The sequence below is a fragment of the Dama dama genome, chromosome 33 (genome assembly GCF_033118175.1).
Source record: "Dama dama isolate Ldn47 chromosome 33, ASM3311817v1, whole genome shotgun sequence".
In the NCBI taxonomy this organism is placed as follows: Eukaryota; Metazoa; Chordata; class Mammalia; order Artiodactyla; family Cervidae; genus Dama; species Dama dama.
This window is the reverse complement of record NC_083713.1, coordinates 71,995,368-72,013,932: the sequence shown is the minus strand read 5'-3', so window position 1 is coordinate 72,013,932 and position 18,565 is coordinate 71,995,368. Positions and strand designations below refer to the sequence as shown.

Below are 18,565 nucleotides of genomic sequence, written 5' to 3'. Positions count from 1 at the left end.
ATGGGACCAGATACCATGATCTTAGTTTTCTGAATGTTGAGTTTTAAGCCAGAATTTTCACTCTTCTCTTTCACTTACATCAAGAGGCTCTTTAGTTCTTCTTCACTTTCTGCCATAATGGTGGTGTCATCTGCATATCTGAGGTTACTGATATTTCTCCCAGCAATCTTGATTGCTGTATTATCTTGTCAGCAGTATGTTAAGTGTTCTCAAATCAAAATCCACTATTATGTTATGAAATATAGATCCCATTTCAAAACAATCAGAATTCTGGTCTTATCATGACGGAGCAGCTAGTGTTAGAATACCCTTCTGCTATAAACCATCTATAGAAGCTGGATCAAATATAGAAAGAGAGACAGAGAGAACACTATTTGTAAGCATTAGATGACAACCAACACAACACTATTATCCTTGATAGAAGAGGTCCAGATTAATCAAATCCTACATTCACCCTAGCTTTCTCCTTAATGGCATTTTCCAAATTATGGTATAGAGAAACAGAGCCCAAGCAGAGTGGCTGTCTTGCTGGGATGAGAAAACTCTGGGACTGCTAAAATAGCTGGATTGGGGTGAGGGCAGGTTATCAGAGGAAAGAGTGAAAAAGAAAAAGCTATCAAAATACATAAAAATCCCTCCAGGTCCTCATCTGCCCTCCTAGACTGCACACACACAGGGTGAGGCTCCTAGAGGCCTAAGAGAGAATGGCTGTTAGAAGGCTGTTAGCTAAATGAAGATTTCAGAGGCTGCACAGTTCCAAAGAAATGGAGCTCAGCCTTCATCAGAAGAAAAACCTTGAAGAACAATCCAACACTGAGCTGAGACCCTAGATAACCCATGCCCAAATTGTGAAAGAAAACACAGTTAAAACAGATCTGTCTTACTTACCAACAGCTAAAACTAAGTTTCCATAGGATCAAAGTGGTCCACTACCAATTTAACTGACTGTCAGAATAAAACTCAATACTATTTAGAGGGGAGAAGGCAATGGCAACCCACTCCAGTACTCCTGCCTGGACAATCCCATGGACAGAGGAGTCTGATAGGCTGCAGTCCGTGGGGTCGCTGAGAGTCAGACACGACTGAACGACTTCACTTTCACTTTTCACTTTCATGCACTGGAGAAGGAAATGGCAACCCACCCCAGTGATCTTGCCTGAAGAATCCCAGGGACGGGGAAGCCTGGTGGGCTGCCATCTACGGGGTCGCACAGAGTCAGACATGACTGAAGCAACTTAGCAGCAGCAGCAGCTATTTAAAGGAAGATAACACTGCAGAGCTTCTACACTAGGGTTGAATAGGGGTCAGCAAACCTTTCTCCTAAGAGGCCAGCAGATAAATATGTTCAGGTTTTGAGGGCCATAAATAGTCTCCGTTGGAAAAAAAAAAAAAAGTCTCTGTTGCTCATTCTCTTAAAAAATGAAAAATCCATTCTTAGTGTCATGGGCCACATAATAAACGTCCCTAGACTGGATTTAGCCCAGTGGTCAGTTTGCTTTCTGCTGCTCTATATTATGGTTTCCCAGGTGGCACAGTGGTAAAGAATATGCCTGACAATGCAGGAGATGCAAGAGATGGAGTTCAATCCCTGGGCTGGGAAGATCTCCTGGAACAGGAAATGGCAACCCACTCCAGTACTCTTGCCTGGAAAATCCCACGGACAGAGGAGCCTGGTGGACTACAGTGTATGCAGCTGCGAAGAGCTGGACACAGCTGAGCGCACACACACACACACACACACACACACACACACACACACACACTCTACATTACCTTCACAGTATTGATCATATCAATTAAGCAGGGAAAGCGACTAATAATCAAGAGACAAAGCAGTCAACAAAAACACACAGACTTATGCGGGGTCTACACGCTGGTCCTGGGTCCAGTAAGGGCTTCACAATAATTACGATTAACATATGGACAACAGAGGCAGAATAGAAAAAATGGATTAAAATATGAATACTTAAAAAGAGAGTTATAATCTATAAAAATGATCATGTAGACATTCTAGAACAACAGAATACAGTATGTGAAACATAGGAATTGGTTGGATAGTTTTAACAGCAGAATAACCACAGCAAAAAATGAAATCAGCATATTCAAGAACAAGTTAGTAGCTATTCAAAATACAGAAAGAAATTATAAACAACAAAACAGAACATATGTTAGATGTGGGATGTAGTCAAACAATCTAACAGATGTAACTGGAGTCCAGAAGGAGAGAAGGAAAAATGGGCCAGAAGCAATATTTAAATCTGTAAAGGATAAGAAATTTTCAAATTTTATAAGATATCAACCTATGGATTCAAGAAGCTCAGTGAATACCAAGCAAGACAAATGCACAAACACAAAACCGTATCTATGTATATTATAGACAAGAGACTAGAATCAAAAATAAAGTGAGAGAACACAAAAGTAGAGGAAGAAAGGACTTATCTCTCATCCTGCTTGAAAACAACAACAATAAAAAATCACTTCTCAAGGGAAACTATGAAAACCAATGAAATGATACATTTAAACTACAAAGAAAAAAGCCTATCAATGTAGAATTCTATACCCAGAAAAACTGTCCTCCAAAATAAGGAGTAACTAAATGCATTTTCAGACAAACAAAAAGTTGAAAGACTGCTATTAATAGACTCTACTTCAAAAAACAATAAAAGAGGTTCTTTAGGAAGAGAAAGATTCTAAATGAAAGTATGGATATATAAGAAATGAATAGATGCAAATAGTGTAAATATAAAGGAAAACAGAATATTGACAGTTTAAAGCAGTGTCTTATAGAGCTGGCCTCTTATAAGAAAGGTTTGCTGACCCCTATTCAACCCTAGTGTAGAAGCCCTGGAGTGTTATCTTCCTCTAAATAGTATTGAATTTTATTCTAACAGCCAGTTAAATTGGTAGTAGACAACTTTGATCCTATGCTCAGTCCTGTCTCTCTCTTTGCAACTTCATGGACTGTAGCCTACCAGGTTCCTCTGTCCACGGAATTCTTAAGGCAAGAATACTGGAGTGGGTTGCCATTTCCTTCTTCAGGGGATCTTACTGACCCAGGGTTCAAACCCAGGTCTTCTGCACTGCAGGCAGATTCTTTACTGTCTGAGCCAACGGGGAAGCCCAAAAACATGAGGAGGAAGCCCCAAAACACATGAGGAGGATGGCAAACATAAGAATAATAGCAAAAAAAACAGGACACAAGTAAATAGATTCAGACCGCTGTAAGTTTTTGCATTTGGGGTAAACATGGTATGAGTAGAGTTGACCCTTGAACAACCTGGGGATTAGGGGCACAGACCCTCTGCACGGTAGAGAATCTGTGTGTAACTTTACAGTCTCCATATCCACGATTCCATATTTGCAGTATCAACCCAATGTGGACTGTGTAGTACTGCAGTATGCATTCATTAAAAATATCCATGTACAGGTGGAACCACACATTTCAAACATGTTACGTTAAAGAGTCAACTGTATAAATAAAGGCAGGCTTTTATAGTTGACAAATTTTGCAATTTCTAACATAATCACTGAAAGCATAGCATTAAAAGGTTAACCAAAAATTAAGCTAACAAAGATAAAATGGAGTAAGAAATACTTAGCAGAAGAATCTTTCTTGCTGAGGGAAGAATTCAGTATCTTAATCTCTGCTGGCAGTTCCACAGATACATACAGAGATAAGCACTCACTGAGCTGTAAAGATCCGTGCACCACACTGTATAACATGTATTATACATAATAAATAAACAAGAAAATTATACATTATTTCTAAAGTAGAGGACACTAAGTTACAGAATCTAACTAGAATCCATCATATTCATCAAAATTTTAATGGCCTACAGCTGCTTTCTGAAACTTTTTCCCATAATGTATAATATGCACTAAATAATTGTCATTAAATGAAGTCCATGAACAAAGACAATTTACTGTAGCAGCCAAGATAAAAAATATCTAACTCTCAAAGATGTAACATCTGACAACTCTTTAAGAATAAACTTGTATTCTTACAATTTTCATGTACACTTCTTGTTTGTTTTTGGCTCTGCTACTCGACCTTCAGGATCCTAGTTCCCCGACCATGGATTAAATCTGGGTCCTCAGCAGTGAGAGCATGGAGTCTTAACCACTGGACTGCCAAGGAATTCCTGTGTACATGTGTTTTTAATCAATATGCCAGAAACAAGCTGGGTTTTGGAAACTGTACATGTACAAAGTACATAGGTAAGAATATCATATAGATGTATAAAGCAATTGTGAGAAATTTTAATAATAATATTCTTCCAAGAAAACACTTCTGGAACCAGAGAATAGGTCAACTGGATCACAAGCAATAAAGAATCAATCTTGTGAGTCAGACACACACAGAACACTTCATAAACACTCTCATTTAATTCTAAATGTCCTATGCAAGATACATGTTCCTTCTCAACAAATGAAGAATCTGCAACACACAAAGGGAGAGCAACTTGTGTGTAGTCACAGAACTAGTAAATCTTCAAAATAAAAACTTTTAAATTCATCACTGCATAACTGCCAAGGAAATCTTCCATGTCTTGGGACTTCCCTGGTGGAAAAATGGTTAAGAATCTGCCTTTCAATGCAGGGGACTCACGTTTGATCCCTGGTCGGCGAACTAAGATCCCATATGCCTTGGAGCAAACCCATGCATCACAACCACTGAGTCTGCATGCCACAACTACAGAGAAGCCCATGTGTCACAATTAAGACCTGACACAGATAAAAATACATTTTTAACATAATATCTATCATTTATTTTTAAAAAAGAAGTAAATGTCTTTAACAGTAAAGACTTATACATGACAAACATGATACAAGACCTAAGAACTATATATGCCTGATAAAAACAAAAAATAATCAAAGAATAAACCAAGAAATATGGTAACTTTATGCACAACTATAAACCTAATGGATACTTTTCTAGTGTTTAATATTATATAGTCTAGAGAAAAAACATTCAAATTAAAGAAAAGATTTAATGATCTATCACATACTACAATGTTGGAATTGTCAAACACTATAACTGCAAGGAGACTACAGTCAATCCCAAAGGACATCAGTCCTGAATATTCATTGGAAGGACTGATGCTGAAGCTGAAACTCCAATACTCTGGCCACCTGATGTGAAGAACTGACTCACTGGAAAAGACCCTGATGCTGGGAAAGACTGAAGGTGGAAGGAGAAGGAGACGACAGGGGGTGAGATGGTTGGATGACATCACCAACTCGATGGACATGAATTTGAGTAAGCTCTGGGAGTTGGTGATGGACTGGGAAGACCGGCATGCTGCAGTCCATGGGGTCGCAAAGAGTCAGACACGACTGAACTGACTGACTGATGACAATTGGCCAATTATCATACTTTTTGCACTAAATATGCCCACTTCCATTTTAACATCTAGTTTTCCTCAAAAACCTTGGTAAATAGTAAATTCTCCTTCAGAGCAGATGTTGAAAATCAATCTGAGAGATCTCAAGGTCACATGAGGCAGGCTGCACAGAACGGTGTATTTACGACCCCTGACAGTGCCGGGAGGGCTCCACTCAGAGTGTGTCTGTAACTGCTTTCCACAGCCAGCTCTCACTTCTCCTTCCTCTGCCAACCATACAAGAATGAGAGATTCATTCTCTGAAGAAAATGGCCTAGTAATCATCTAAACTCGGAAACACCAGGTACAGCTGACTGATTTTTACTGAGCTGAAAACAGGAAAAATCTACCTATAACAAACAGAAGTCTACCTATGGAAGAGCTGAGACTTCTCAGTCCCCTTCACTCAGCTCTCAGAAGACCCACTCAGGGTACTACAAGCTCTGGCAGAAGACTGAAGGATTTCCCTCTAAGGAAAAGAAATTCTGAACTAACCAAATGTTGCTACATTAACTCCTTTGTTTATTGAAAGGATGACAGAGGGGAAGTATTTGTGTATGGAGGGGGAGGAGAAGTATAAGATCTAGTCTCATTCTCCAAAGTCAATACATAACATGGAGAACAAAAAACAAAACCAGGCAAAACCAGAAATACTGTAAGTATGTTTCCTAGAACCACAGATATAAACACAACAGAAAAAACTAAATGTGTCAAATGCAATTACTTCTAAGGAGCAACAAAGTAGGGGTCTGTTCTTGTTGCAACACTTAACAGAATAATTATTTTAAATTGTGTACATGAATAAACCAAATAACCAAAAAGCAAAAAATTTCTCAGAGAATCTGAATGATGTATAAATGACAGTATTTTGAAAGGAATTAAGAAATCAAATTCAAGTACGGCTAGAAATAATACCAAATAAATGATATTTAATACCAAAGTGCTGAAAATAAGAGGTCCAAACAGACCTTCTTACATACACATATTACCGGTTCTGTTCCCGACTTGGCAAATAACCTAATAATTCTAACTTATTTAAACTTATCTAAACTTATTTTCTCATTTGATATTACCTAAACTTATTTTATCTGAAATTATCTAAACTTATTTTCTCATATGAAAAATAAAGACAATGGAGGAATAACCAGAGGGGAAAATTCCCCCAATTCTATCCTCTTTTACAAATATGACTGCAAAATGATTCAAAGTAAGTTCCATTTAGGTATGTCTATCATTCTTATGCTTCTTTTGCTTCCAATTTCAATCAGCGGCCACCTGCTAATTCTACGTCTATAATTATGTTTGTACAATGGATTTGGGAAGAATATACAATAGAGAAAAGATAATCGCTTCAACAACTAGTGCTGGGAAAACTGGAAAGCTACACACAGAACAATAAATTTAGAACACTTCTTCACACACATACAAAAATAAACTCAAAGTCAGTTTAAAGACTTAAATGTTAGACACGACACCATAAAATTCCCAAAAGAGAATGCAGGCAAAATACTCTTTGATGTAAATTATTGCAATAATTTTTTAGCTCAGTCTCCCCCAAAGCAAAAGAAATAAAAGCAAAAATAAATAGTATCTAATTAAACTTGAAAGCTTTTGCACAGCAAAGGAAACTATCGACAAAATGAAGACAACTTATAGAACGGAAAAAATATTTGCAAATGATGACTGAAAGGGGATTAATATCTAAAATATACAAATAGCTCTTATAACTCAATATCATAAAAACAAACATTCCAATCAAAAAATGGGCAAAAGACTTCAACATTTTCCCAAAGAAGACATACAGATGACTAGTAAGCCCATGAAAAGATGCTCAATATCGTTAATTATTAAAGCAACACATATCAAAACCACAATGAGGGATCACCTCAGAATTGTCAGAAAGGCCATCATCAAAGTCTACAAGTAACAAATACTGAAGAGGATGTGGAGAAAAGGGAAACCTCACACACTGTTGGTAGGAATGTAAATTGATGCAGTCACTATTGAAAACAGTATAGTGGTTCCTCAGAAAACTAAAAATAGAATTACAATATGATCCAACAATTCTACTCCTGGGTATCTATCTGGAAAAAGCAAAAACAGTAATTTGAAGATACATGCACCACAATGTTCACAGAAGCACAATTTACAACAAACAGCTAGCCAAGACGAAGAATCCAACCAAGTGCCCATCAACAGATGAATGAATAAGATGTGGCACATATACATAATGGAATATTACTCAGCCATAAAAAAGGATGCATTATTGCCATTTGCAGCAATCTGGATGGACCTAGGTATTATCATACCAAGTAAGCAGAAAGAGAAAGACAAATGCTATAAATCACTCTTCAGTGGAATCTGAAAAATAATACAAATGAATATATATGCAAACAGATACAGAAAACAGACATGTGGTTATCAAAGGGAAGGGACAAATTAGGGGTATGGAATTAACAAACTACTATACCTAGAATAGATATGCCACAAGGATTTACAGTACAGCATAGGGAATTATACCCAGTATCTTATAATAACCTATAATGGAATATAATCAACAACAAAAATGAATCACTACGCTGTACACCAGAAACAACATAATTTTATAAATCAATTGTATCAATACTTCAATAAAAAAATTATCAGTTATTCTTTATTGAGTACATAAGAGATACATAACAAAGAAAACAAAAAGAAAACTGAGGGAACAATGCTATGTGGACAAAAACGAAAAAAAAACCAGCATAAAACCTCCCTGTGTAAGTCATGTTTCGTCTTTAAATACTGCTACCTATGAAGTGCCTCAGAACTGTGCATTGAATCATGTGTGCTAAATAAATGACCATACATTTTGAGTATCGTTTCAGTTTTTCCAAATATAACTATATATATCAATTTTACATACATACACATATAAAATAAATATATAAAACCCAGAAAACAATTTAAATGATATAAAAGGTAGACAGTAAAAATTAAATCTCCCTCTTATCTCTGACCTCTAATATGTCAGTCATCTTTCAAGTAGGAAGGGAGACAATTGTGGGAGAACATTCTTAAGAACATATGAAGGCGAACACAGGTATAGTTGTGTGAAGAGAATGTGTTAGATGGAAGCCTCCCACCAGAGGGACACACTGGCAGATTATACTTTCCCCAAAGAGTCTACAGCAGTTGTCTGACCCCACGTGATCTTTTAGAACCTTGCTACTTTCCATCAACTGACAGTCTATTTCCCTTTCCTTGATCCCAAGTGTGACTTTGTGATAGTCTTGACAAATGGAATATGGTGGAGCTGACATTATGTGCCTTTCAAGGCCAGATGAGAAAAGGTAATGTGGCCACATCCTGGTGCTCTCTCTAAGGATGCTTACTTTTAGAAGTCAGTCACTGTGCTATGAAGAAGCTCAGGACACAGAGAGGTCACATACAGGTGACCATCTAAGGTCTGAGGTAACTGTTTTACCAGTGAGCTAGACTTCAAACAATTTTAGCCTCCAGCCTTTGAGTCTTCCAGCTGAAGTCCAACATACGCAGCAGTTGTTTAAATCATCTTTGTTGGACCCCTGACTCACAGAATTCCTGAGGATAATAAACACGCCATGAAGTTCTGGGGTAATTTCTTGCACAGTCCTAATATTTGCAACAGGCTGGTTCTACAGAAACCCTCCTTGTCACACAGGTTACTGCTAAACATCTCTACCAAAGTAAAAATAAAAACAAAAATTAGGGGAAAATCATCACAGACTGAAATCAATCCATGTATAATACGGATTCAGTTCAGTTCAGTCACTCAGTCTTATTCGACTCTGAGACCCCATGAACTGCAGCATGCCAGTCGTGTCCATCACCAACTTCCGAAGCTTTTTCAAACTCATGTCCCTTGAGTCAGTGATGCAATCCAACCGTGTCATCCTCTATCATCCCCTTCTCTTCCTGCCTTCAATCTTTCCCAGCATCAGGGTCTTTTCTAGTGAGTCAGGGCTACGCATCAGGTGGCCAAAGTATTGGAACTTCAGCATCAGTCCTTCCAAAGAGTATTCAGGACTAATTTCCCTTAGGATTGACTGGTTGGATCTCCCTGCAGACTCTCAAGAGTCTTCTCCAACACCACAGTTCAAAAGCATCAATTCTAAGGTGCTCAGCTTTCTTTATGGTCCAACTCTCACATCTATACATGACTACTGGAAAAACCATAGCTTTGACAAGACAGACCTTGGTCAGTAAATAACGTCTCTGCTTTTATAGTACAGATACTATATATTTTAAAGTCTCTAATAGAAATATGTTTTTGGTAAATTGATGATAATTTAGGGCATGATGGAGACAGATCTGTAGGCCAGCTACAGTAAAATGAATGGCCATGAAAACAGAACTTGAAACTGAAGCAACAATAATGAGCTTATGTCCACACAAAGAGAACTAATAAAGTTCTATCAACTCCTTTAGCACAACATTTTCTCTCAGAAAAATATAAAGGAAAAACTTTGATGAGATGAGTATCAGATGAAAAAAAAAAGCAGGCTTGGCAACAATGAATATTTTACCTATGATATAAAAATCTTCAGGGAAAGTAATGGCTCCAACAACTAAGATGTTACACTCACTCATAACCTCCAAACGAAACTGAGTGGTTCTCCTTTCCAGTGAAGAGATGCTGGAGAATCTAGGAACTGTCCACAATGGGGATTTCTAAGACTTAGAGGTACATAATGGACATGAAAGAATAACTAGCAAAGTTAAAGCTCTCCTACTAGTGTGCAGGCTATCATGAACCACTGCATAGACTGTAAGTTGCATAACAAGAGAACTGTTCACATAGATTAAAATATGCAGCATCAATAATAAAAGTGCAAAGCAACTCTGACACTCTGAATGAATCCAGTCCTGACACCAAGAGGAATAAATATATTACATATCCAACAGTCAATTTCTCATACTGTTTCTCCTAAGTTTTCTGATATCCTAAATTAATGACAGAGAAAGTTCCTAGTAACATACTCAACTCTATTAGAAATGATATTTAAGTATATAAAACATATTAAAAAGATCTAAATATAAACATATATAAAATAAATATACCAAACATATGTCTTCCTGAAAGAATAAGTAGATAGCATGCTGATTACTATATTGAAAAATACAAAACTATTATCAACTAAAGTATACAACAAGAAAATTATGTCAGATAGGAAATGTAACATAAACACAGTATGTGGTGAGAACATTTAACATTCATTCTCTTAGCAACTTTCAAGCATGTAACACAGTACTGTTACCATTAGACCCCATGTTGTACATTAGCTCCCCAAAACTTACTTATCTGATAATTGGAAGCTTAACCCACATCTCCCCATCTTCCCCATCTCTTGGCGCTGCCAAAACTATTCTGAGTTCAGGTTTTTTTCAGATTCCACATATAAGTAAAATCACACCGTATTTGCCTTTCTCTGTCTGACTGATCTCACTTAGCGTAAGGTCTATGCATGCTGTTACAAAAGGGAGGAATTCTGAAGATTAATATTCTATATTATGTAAAGATTTCAAAGTCTGGAAATACCTGGGTAACACAGCAGGAAGCAGATCAAAGTGTTATCCTGGAGATGTGGAAATGAGGAATTCCAGTTTCAACATGGACTATGTATTAGGTACTACTGTTTTCATAATGTTAAATTTTAGGATGTGATAATGGTATAGCAGTAATTTATGAGATTCTTAGGCTGCCTTTCTTGGTGGCTCAGATGGTAAGCAATGTGCCTGCCACGTAGGCGACCCAGGTTCCAACCCTGGGTCGGGAAGATCCCCTGAAGAAGGGAGTGACAACCCACTCCAGTATTCTGCCTGGAGAATTCCACGGACAGAGGAGCCTGGCAAGCCTGATGGGCTGTAGTCCAAGGGGTCACAGAGTAGGACTCGACTGAATGATAAACACAATAGGCTCCTGAAACACAGGTAAAGTGTATCACCTACTTTCAGAAGGCTAGGAAAATACAGACAGAAAAAGAAAGATGAAATGAGCAAAATGTTAACAACAGGTCAATCCAGGAAAACGGTAGGTGGGTATTCATAATACTCTTCTTTCACCTTTCTATAGGTTTGAAATCATTTAAATTAAAAAAAAAAAAAGAGGAATGCCTTTGTCATACTTTCAAACACATTTACAAAAACCTCAGCGGTAAAAAATCTGCCTCCAACGCAAGAGACACAGGAGACGCAGGTTCAATCCATGGGTCAGGAAGATACCCTAGAAGAGGAAATGGCAACCCACTCCAGTATTCTTGCTGCAAGAATTTCATGGACAAAGGAGCCTCATAGGCTACAGTCAGACACAATTGAACACACACACATGCATGCACCCACATACTAATGATGTGCTCCACTAATAATTCACTGCTGGCTTGTCAACCTCTTAATAGACCCAATTTGAATTTAGAATGTGTATTTGATAGTTACAAACCCAAACTAACAAGACTTTCCTCACTGAATAAGGCTTTTCAAACTGTACCATAATTAAACAATTTTAGCTTTAAAACTTACAATAAATTCAGGTTTATAACCAAAATATCAAAATTTAAAAAGACATAAAATACTTACATTAACTTTGAAAGCTTGTACAGTGTTATCCAGGAGAAGGATGTTGCAAACCACCTCTGTATGCTGTCTATCCCGGGCCAACTCTGATGCTCGTACATTGTAGGTTCTGCCAGCAGGCAATCGGAAACGTGAGGTCATTACTGTCCACACAAGGTCTAAGTTGGAAAAAAAAATTAACTAAATAAAGGGATAGTTGAAGATACAAATTATTTATATAAAAATATACAAAGTTATTACATAGTTTTCAACAAACAGTTAAAAAGTAGTTACAAATTTTGAAACACCTGGATAGGAATTGTAGGTATAAAAGAAGACACCATCTCTAGCTCATCATCTAAACTAAAATTACAATTGCCTGGAGGAGGCAATTGAACTGTCCACTAAGAAGACAATAAACAAATTATTGAGGAAGCTATATTCCAACTCAAAATACATAAATTCAGGCGTAGTCAAAAAGGAGGAAGGAGAATATGCTACCCCAGGCAACTGGCCATTACTCACTGGCGCAAGCATTAAAAAGACACTGTAGGATGACAACAGGAGGGAAGGTTATTTGACTCGGAGGGGCTTTCCTTTTATTTAAGCTTACGATTTGGGGGGAAAATGGGAGTTTATTAGTTGGGATTTTTTAAATATAACTATACCCTTCATCTTAACTATCCTCAAATTCAAACTAATTCTAATAGAACTATTCTTAGGAAAACAAAAGCAAATTAGAAATCTTAAGACTACAGATGTTTGCTTCTCAATTTTTTAACTTAACAGGGAATAAAGACTGCCTACCAAAAAAACCCAAAAACCTGGTATCGTATCATTTTTGGCATGTTATGATGTTAAAAGACAGTGAAATGTAGCTTTGAAGTTCTGAAAGAAAATCATATGAAACAGAATTATATTCCCTCAAAATTAGCATTCATGTGAAAGAATAAAGCTAAAGCCATTTTCAGACATTCAAAAATTTGCAGTTTAAAATCCATAAAACTTCCCTCTTTCAAAAGTCAAATGGATAAAGGAAACAAACTACACTACAAATAAACACAACTCTATAAAATTCTTAAATATGAGTATGCAATAAGTACTAAGAAATTTAATAAGTAAAAATTAATAGTAAAAAGAAATTGCAATTCAAATCGATGGTATTCAATAACTGCTGTTGACATCATACTGCTCATGTCAAAATGATTAAAGCTAGGAGTAAATGTTAATGTTTTCTATGGATAAAAATTGTATAGAGGAAAATAGCTTTAGCACATTGACAGAGAGGAGCTAGCCAAGTAAAATTCACTATTAAAAGACAGTGACTGGCAGTGATTTCCAGTTCCACATGTAAAGAGCTCAGAAGTCCTCATTGTGTCCTAACAAGTAAAAAAAAGGCAAAACAGACTGGAAAATCAGCAGCTGTTCCTAGATCCGTAAGAGAGGACACAGGGCAAACTGCAGATTAGAGAGACAGGTAAAAACAGAGAGTCACAGCTTATGGGAGCAGAGATTTGAAGCAGAAACTGCCACAGAAACCAGCACGCAGATAGGAAAGACTGGATTCAGCTGAGGAATTGTTTGAGGCTCAATGTGGATAATTTTAAAAGTTAAAAACTTCAGAGGGTGGGAGTGGGGGGCAGTCATACCAGGACTCACACAATATTGTGAGCTATAGCTCCGGCAGCAGTGTGAAGGCTAGTGTGCACTGTCAAGGATAGTGCACGCTTGGAGGCGGCAGAGTTGGCTTGGACAAGACACGGCACTTGAAGAGGGAGAGTGCAGCCACTGCTGACCCTGATGGAGACAGCTGATGGGGCGCCGTCTTGAGCTCCGAGCGGCAAACGACTTGGCCCACACCAGCCACTCCTGCTCTATTGTTCCCCTTGGGGACGACAGTCCCACTGCTGAGAGGGGAGAGAGAACACACTTAAAGGGGACAGAACCACCTTGGACCCAGACTTGAGGGCTTTTGCTCCAGCATGTTAGGACGTGACTCTGCCCAAGAGAGCAGTGACAACCACTCAGCACAGCTCTGGCTCAAACCTGGGAACAGCTCCAGCACCTTCATCTCCCGTCTCTCCTCCTACCAAGACGACAGCTGTGAGTCCACCCTGAGCGAACATGTGACCGTGCTCACTTCCGATCCAGCTCTCCTACCAAAGTCACAGGGTATCTGCAGGGTGTATAGGGACACTCCCACGTAAATATACTCCTTCAAGACCAGGACAGATAATGTGCTTCACCCAATTCCACAGACACAGAGAGTTTACCAAAATGAGAAGAGAGAAATTTGCCTCAAATGAAAGACCATGAGAAAAAACCCTGGAAAAGAAGAAGAAAAAAAACTAATGAAAGAAATAATTTACCAGATAAAGCATTCATAGTAAGAATGCTGCCTGAAACTAGGAAAAGAATAAATGAACACAGTAAGAAAACTTACAAGGAACCAGAAAATATAAAGAAGAATCAGTCAGAGCTGAAGAACACAATAACTGAAATGAAAAATACACTAGACGGAAATTAACAGCAGACCAGGTGATACAGAAAAAACCATAAGCACTCTGAAAGATAGAATAATGGAAATCACTCAATCAGAGGAGCAAAAACAAAAACAATTTTTTTTAAAAAATGAGGAAGGAACTTCTAAGACGTTATTAAGTATATGCTATCCACATTATAGAGGTCCCAAAGAAGAGAGAGAAAAAAAGGTTGAAAATATTTGATGAAGTTATGGTTGAAGAATTCTTGAACCTGAAGAAGGAAACAGATATCTAGGTACAGGAAGCACAGAATCCCAAAAAGAGAAAACCAGAGAGACCAAGACATATTGTAAGTAAAATGGCAAAAGTTAAAGACAAAGAGGATTCTAAAGACAGCTGGAGAAAAACAGAGTCACATACAAAGGAACCCCCAATAAGGTTTTAAGTTGATTTTTCAGCAGAAATTCTGCCTGCCAGGAGGGAGTAGCATGATATATTTAAAGTGCAGAAAGGGGAATATATACAACCCACCATACTCTACCCAGCAAGATTATCATTCAGAATTGAAGAAGAGAAAAGCGAAAACTAAGAGAATTCATCAATACTAAATCAATTCTAAAAGAAGTGGTAAAGGGCCTTCTCTAAGTGAAAAAGATAAAGCTACAAGAAGAATTTATAGGACAGGAAAAACCCCACTAGAAAAGCCAAATATATAGTAAAGGTTGTGGATCAACTATTTAAATAAGTTATTATGAAGGTTAAAAGACAAAAATTATGAAATCAACCATAACTGCAAAGAACTGTTTAGGGATAAATATGATGATGTAAAATATGAACTCAAAAACACAAAATGTAGGGAAAAGGAGTTAAAAATGTAGATATTCTAGAATGTGTTTGAACTTCTATAACTATCAGTTTAAAACAAGTAGATATAGTTGTATGTCAACACATATGAATCCCATGGTAACCATAAATCAAAAACCTACAATAGATACAGGAAATTAGAATGAAAGGAAAACACAAGCATACCACTAAATAAAATCAAATCACAATGGAAGAAATTATACTAAGAGGAACAGAGAATAACAACTTGCAGAAAACAAATAACAAAAATGTCAAGAAAAGTATTTATCTAACAATAATCATTTTAAATGTCAACTGAATAAAACTCCAATCAAAAGACATAAGGGATTGGATAGACCTAGAGAGTGAAGTAAGGCCGGAAGACTGACCTACAGAGTGAAGGTCACTGATAAGTCAAAAAGAGAAAAACAAATATAGTATATTAAGGCACATACATGGAATCTATGAAAAATGGTATAGATGACCTTGGCTGCAAATTAGAAATAAACTCACAGACATAGAGAACAAATGTATAGATGCCAAGGGGGAAAGGGGTGGGATGGGAGGAATCGGGAGATGTGTAAAATAGATAACTGATGGGAACATACGGCATAGCACAGGCAACTCTACTTAAAGCACCGTAGAGTCCTAAATGGGAGGGAAATGCAAAAGAGAGTTGATATATGTATATGTATGGCTGATTCATTCTGCTATGCAGTTGACACTAACATGACAATGCAAAGCAACTATAATGCAATACAAACTACTTTAAATTAAAAAAAAAAGGAAAAAAGATAAGGTGACTGATTAGGTTAAAATGACCCATCTACACGCTGCTTATGAGACTCACTTCAGAGCTAATGACACACAAAGACTGAAAGTGAGGGAATGGAAAAACGTATCCCAACCAAATGAAATGAAAAGAAAGCTGGGGGAACTAGGCTTTAAAATAATCTATAACAAAAGACAAAGAAGGGTATTAAATAACAATAAACAGATCAAGTGGATGGAACATTTGTAAACATATATGCACTGGTATAGAACCCCTAAAAGCAAATATTAACAGACATAAATGGAGAAACTGACAATTTAATACAATAATAGTAGAGAATATTAACACCCAATTTGCATCAATGGACAGATCAACCAGTCAGAAAATCAGTAAGTAAACAGTCATCTTAAATGACACATTAGACCAGACTTAGTAGATATCTATAGGATATTTCATCTGAAAATAGTGGAATACATATTATTTTCAAGTACACATGGAACATTCTCCATGACAGATCATATTTTAGGCCACAAAACAAGTCCCAACAAATTTAAGAGGACAGAAATTATAGGAAGCATTTTTTCTGACCAAAACAGTATTAAACTACAAATCAGAGGGGGAAAAAAATGGGAAAACACAAACAAGTGGAGACTAAACAACATGCTATTAAAAAAAAAAAACTACTGGGTCAATGAAGACGTCAAAGAGGAAATCAGAAAATACCTGGAGATGAATAAAAATAAAAACACAACTTTCCAAAATCTACGGCACACAGGAAAAACAATTCTAAGAAGGAAGTTTAGGGATACCCCAAGAAACAAAAAAAAAACCTCAAATAAACAACCTAAGTTACTTATAAAAAGAGCAAAATCCAAAGATAGCAGAAGGAAGGAAATAATAAGGATCACAGGAAATAAATAAATGTAGACCAAAATAAAAATCAATAAAAGACATCAATGAAACCGAGCATCGGGTTTTTTTATTTTTTATTTTTTGAAAAGATAAAATTGCTAAGTCTTTAGTCAGGCTCACCAAGAAAAAGAGAGCCTAAATAAATAAGAACTGAAACAGGAAAAATTACAACTGACCTCAGAGATACCAAAAAAACATAAGAAAAGACTACAGATATTTATATGCCAACAAATTGGACCACCTAGAAGAAATGGATAAATTTCTAAATACAATACAATTTCTAAAAACATACAATCTTCCAAGACTGAATCAATCCAAACATACCAATCACTAGTAGTGAAACAATTAGTTTAAAAACTCCCAGCAAACAAAAGCCCAGGATTGAACGGATTCACAGGAACTCTACCAAACATATAAGAACAACTAATCCCTGCTGCCGCTGCTGCTTCTGCTAAGTCGCTTCAGTCGTGTTCGACTCTGCAACCCCATAAACGGCAACCCACCAGGCTCCCCCGTCCCTGGGATTCTCCAGGCAAAAACACTGGAATGGGTTGCCATCTCCTTCTCCAATGCATGAAAGTGAAAAGTGAAAGTGAAGTCGCTCAGTCCCATCCCCCATGGACTGCAGCCTACCAGGCTCCTCTGTCCATGGGATTTTCCAGGCAAGAGTACTAATCCATAGCCATCACAAAATATCCCAAAAAACTGAAGAGAAGGGAATACTCCCAAATTTATTCCACAAGGATACCATTACCCTGATACCAAAACCAGACAAAGACACTACCAAAAAAAAAAAAAAATTACAGGCCAATATCTCTGGTGAATATAGATACAAGAATCTTCAACAAAATATTAGCATACAGAATTTAACAATATATAAAAAGGATCATATACCATGATCAAGTGGGACTCACTCCAGGGATGCAATGATGGCTCAATTCCCACAAATCAATCAATGTAATACATTAACAAAAAGAAGCGGGGGGGGGGGGGGGGGGGGACCACATGATCATCTACAGATACAGAAAGAGCATCTGACAAAATTTGAACATCCACTTATGATAAAAACTAATCAAAGTTGGTATAGAGGGAATACACTTCAACATAATAAAGGCTATTTATGACAAACCCATAGCTAACAAATTCAACGATGAGGATTCTGTGATTAAGAGATACCAACTACCGTATATAAATAGATAGGCAGCAAGGATAGATAATTATACTCATAATATTGTAATAACCTATAATGAAGTATACTCTGCAAATATACTGAATCACTCTGCTCTACACTTGAAACACAATACTGTAAATCAACTATACTTCCATTACAATTTTTTCCAAAAAAAGTAATTTATATATATTTGCTATCTTTGTCCACTATTAGAACCTAGAAGTAAAAATATTCCAGTAACACTGAACATACCTACTGCCTATGTACTACTCCACACTAAACGAAACCAGGCTTTCTGGGGAGAAATGGCTGATTCCAGAGCTGGAGCAAAGAAAATACAAGGTCAGGCTAAAACATCAATATTTGGTGCCAGTAAGTAAAGAGTCCTCAAAACCTGATGGGGAAAAATGAAAAACCATGAGAGGAAACT

The 18,565-nt window shown here is 37.0% G+C and overlaps 1 protein-coding gene across 2 annotated transcripts in view; it reads right to left on the bottom strand.

Moving 5' to 3' along the window:
* Positions 1 to 18,565, bottom strand: part of PTPN4 (protein tyrosine phosphatase non-receptor type 4) — a 185,286-nt gene that overhangs the window by 142,030 nt on the left and 24,691 nt on the right. For both annotated transcript variants that reach the window (XM_061135467.1, XM_061135468.1), the window contains exon 2: positions 11,979 to 12,133. In XM_061135467.1, the coding sequence (XP_060991450.1) occupies positions 11,979 to 12,116 (138 nt within the window). In that variant the 5' untranslated portion in view covers positions 12,117 to 12,133. The remainder of the gene's footprint in view (positions 1 to 11,978; positions 12,134 to 18,565) is intronic.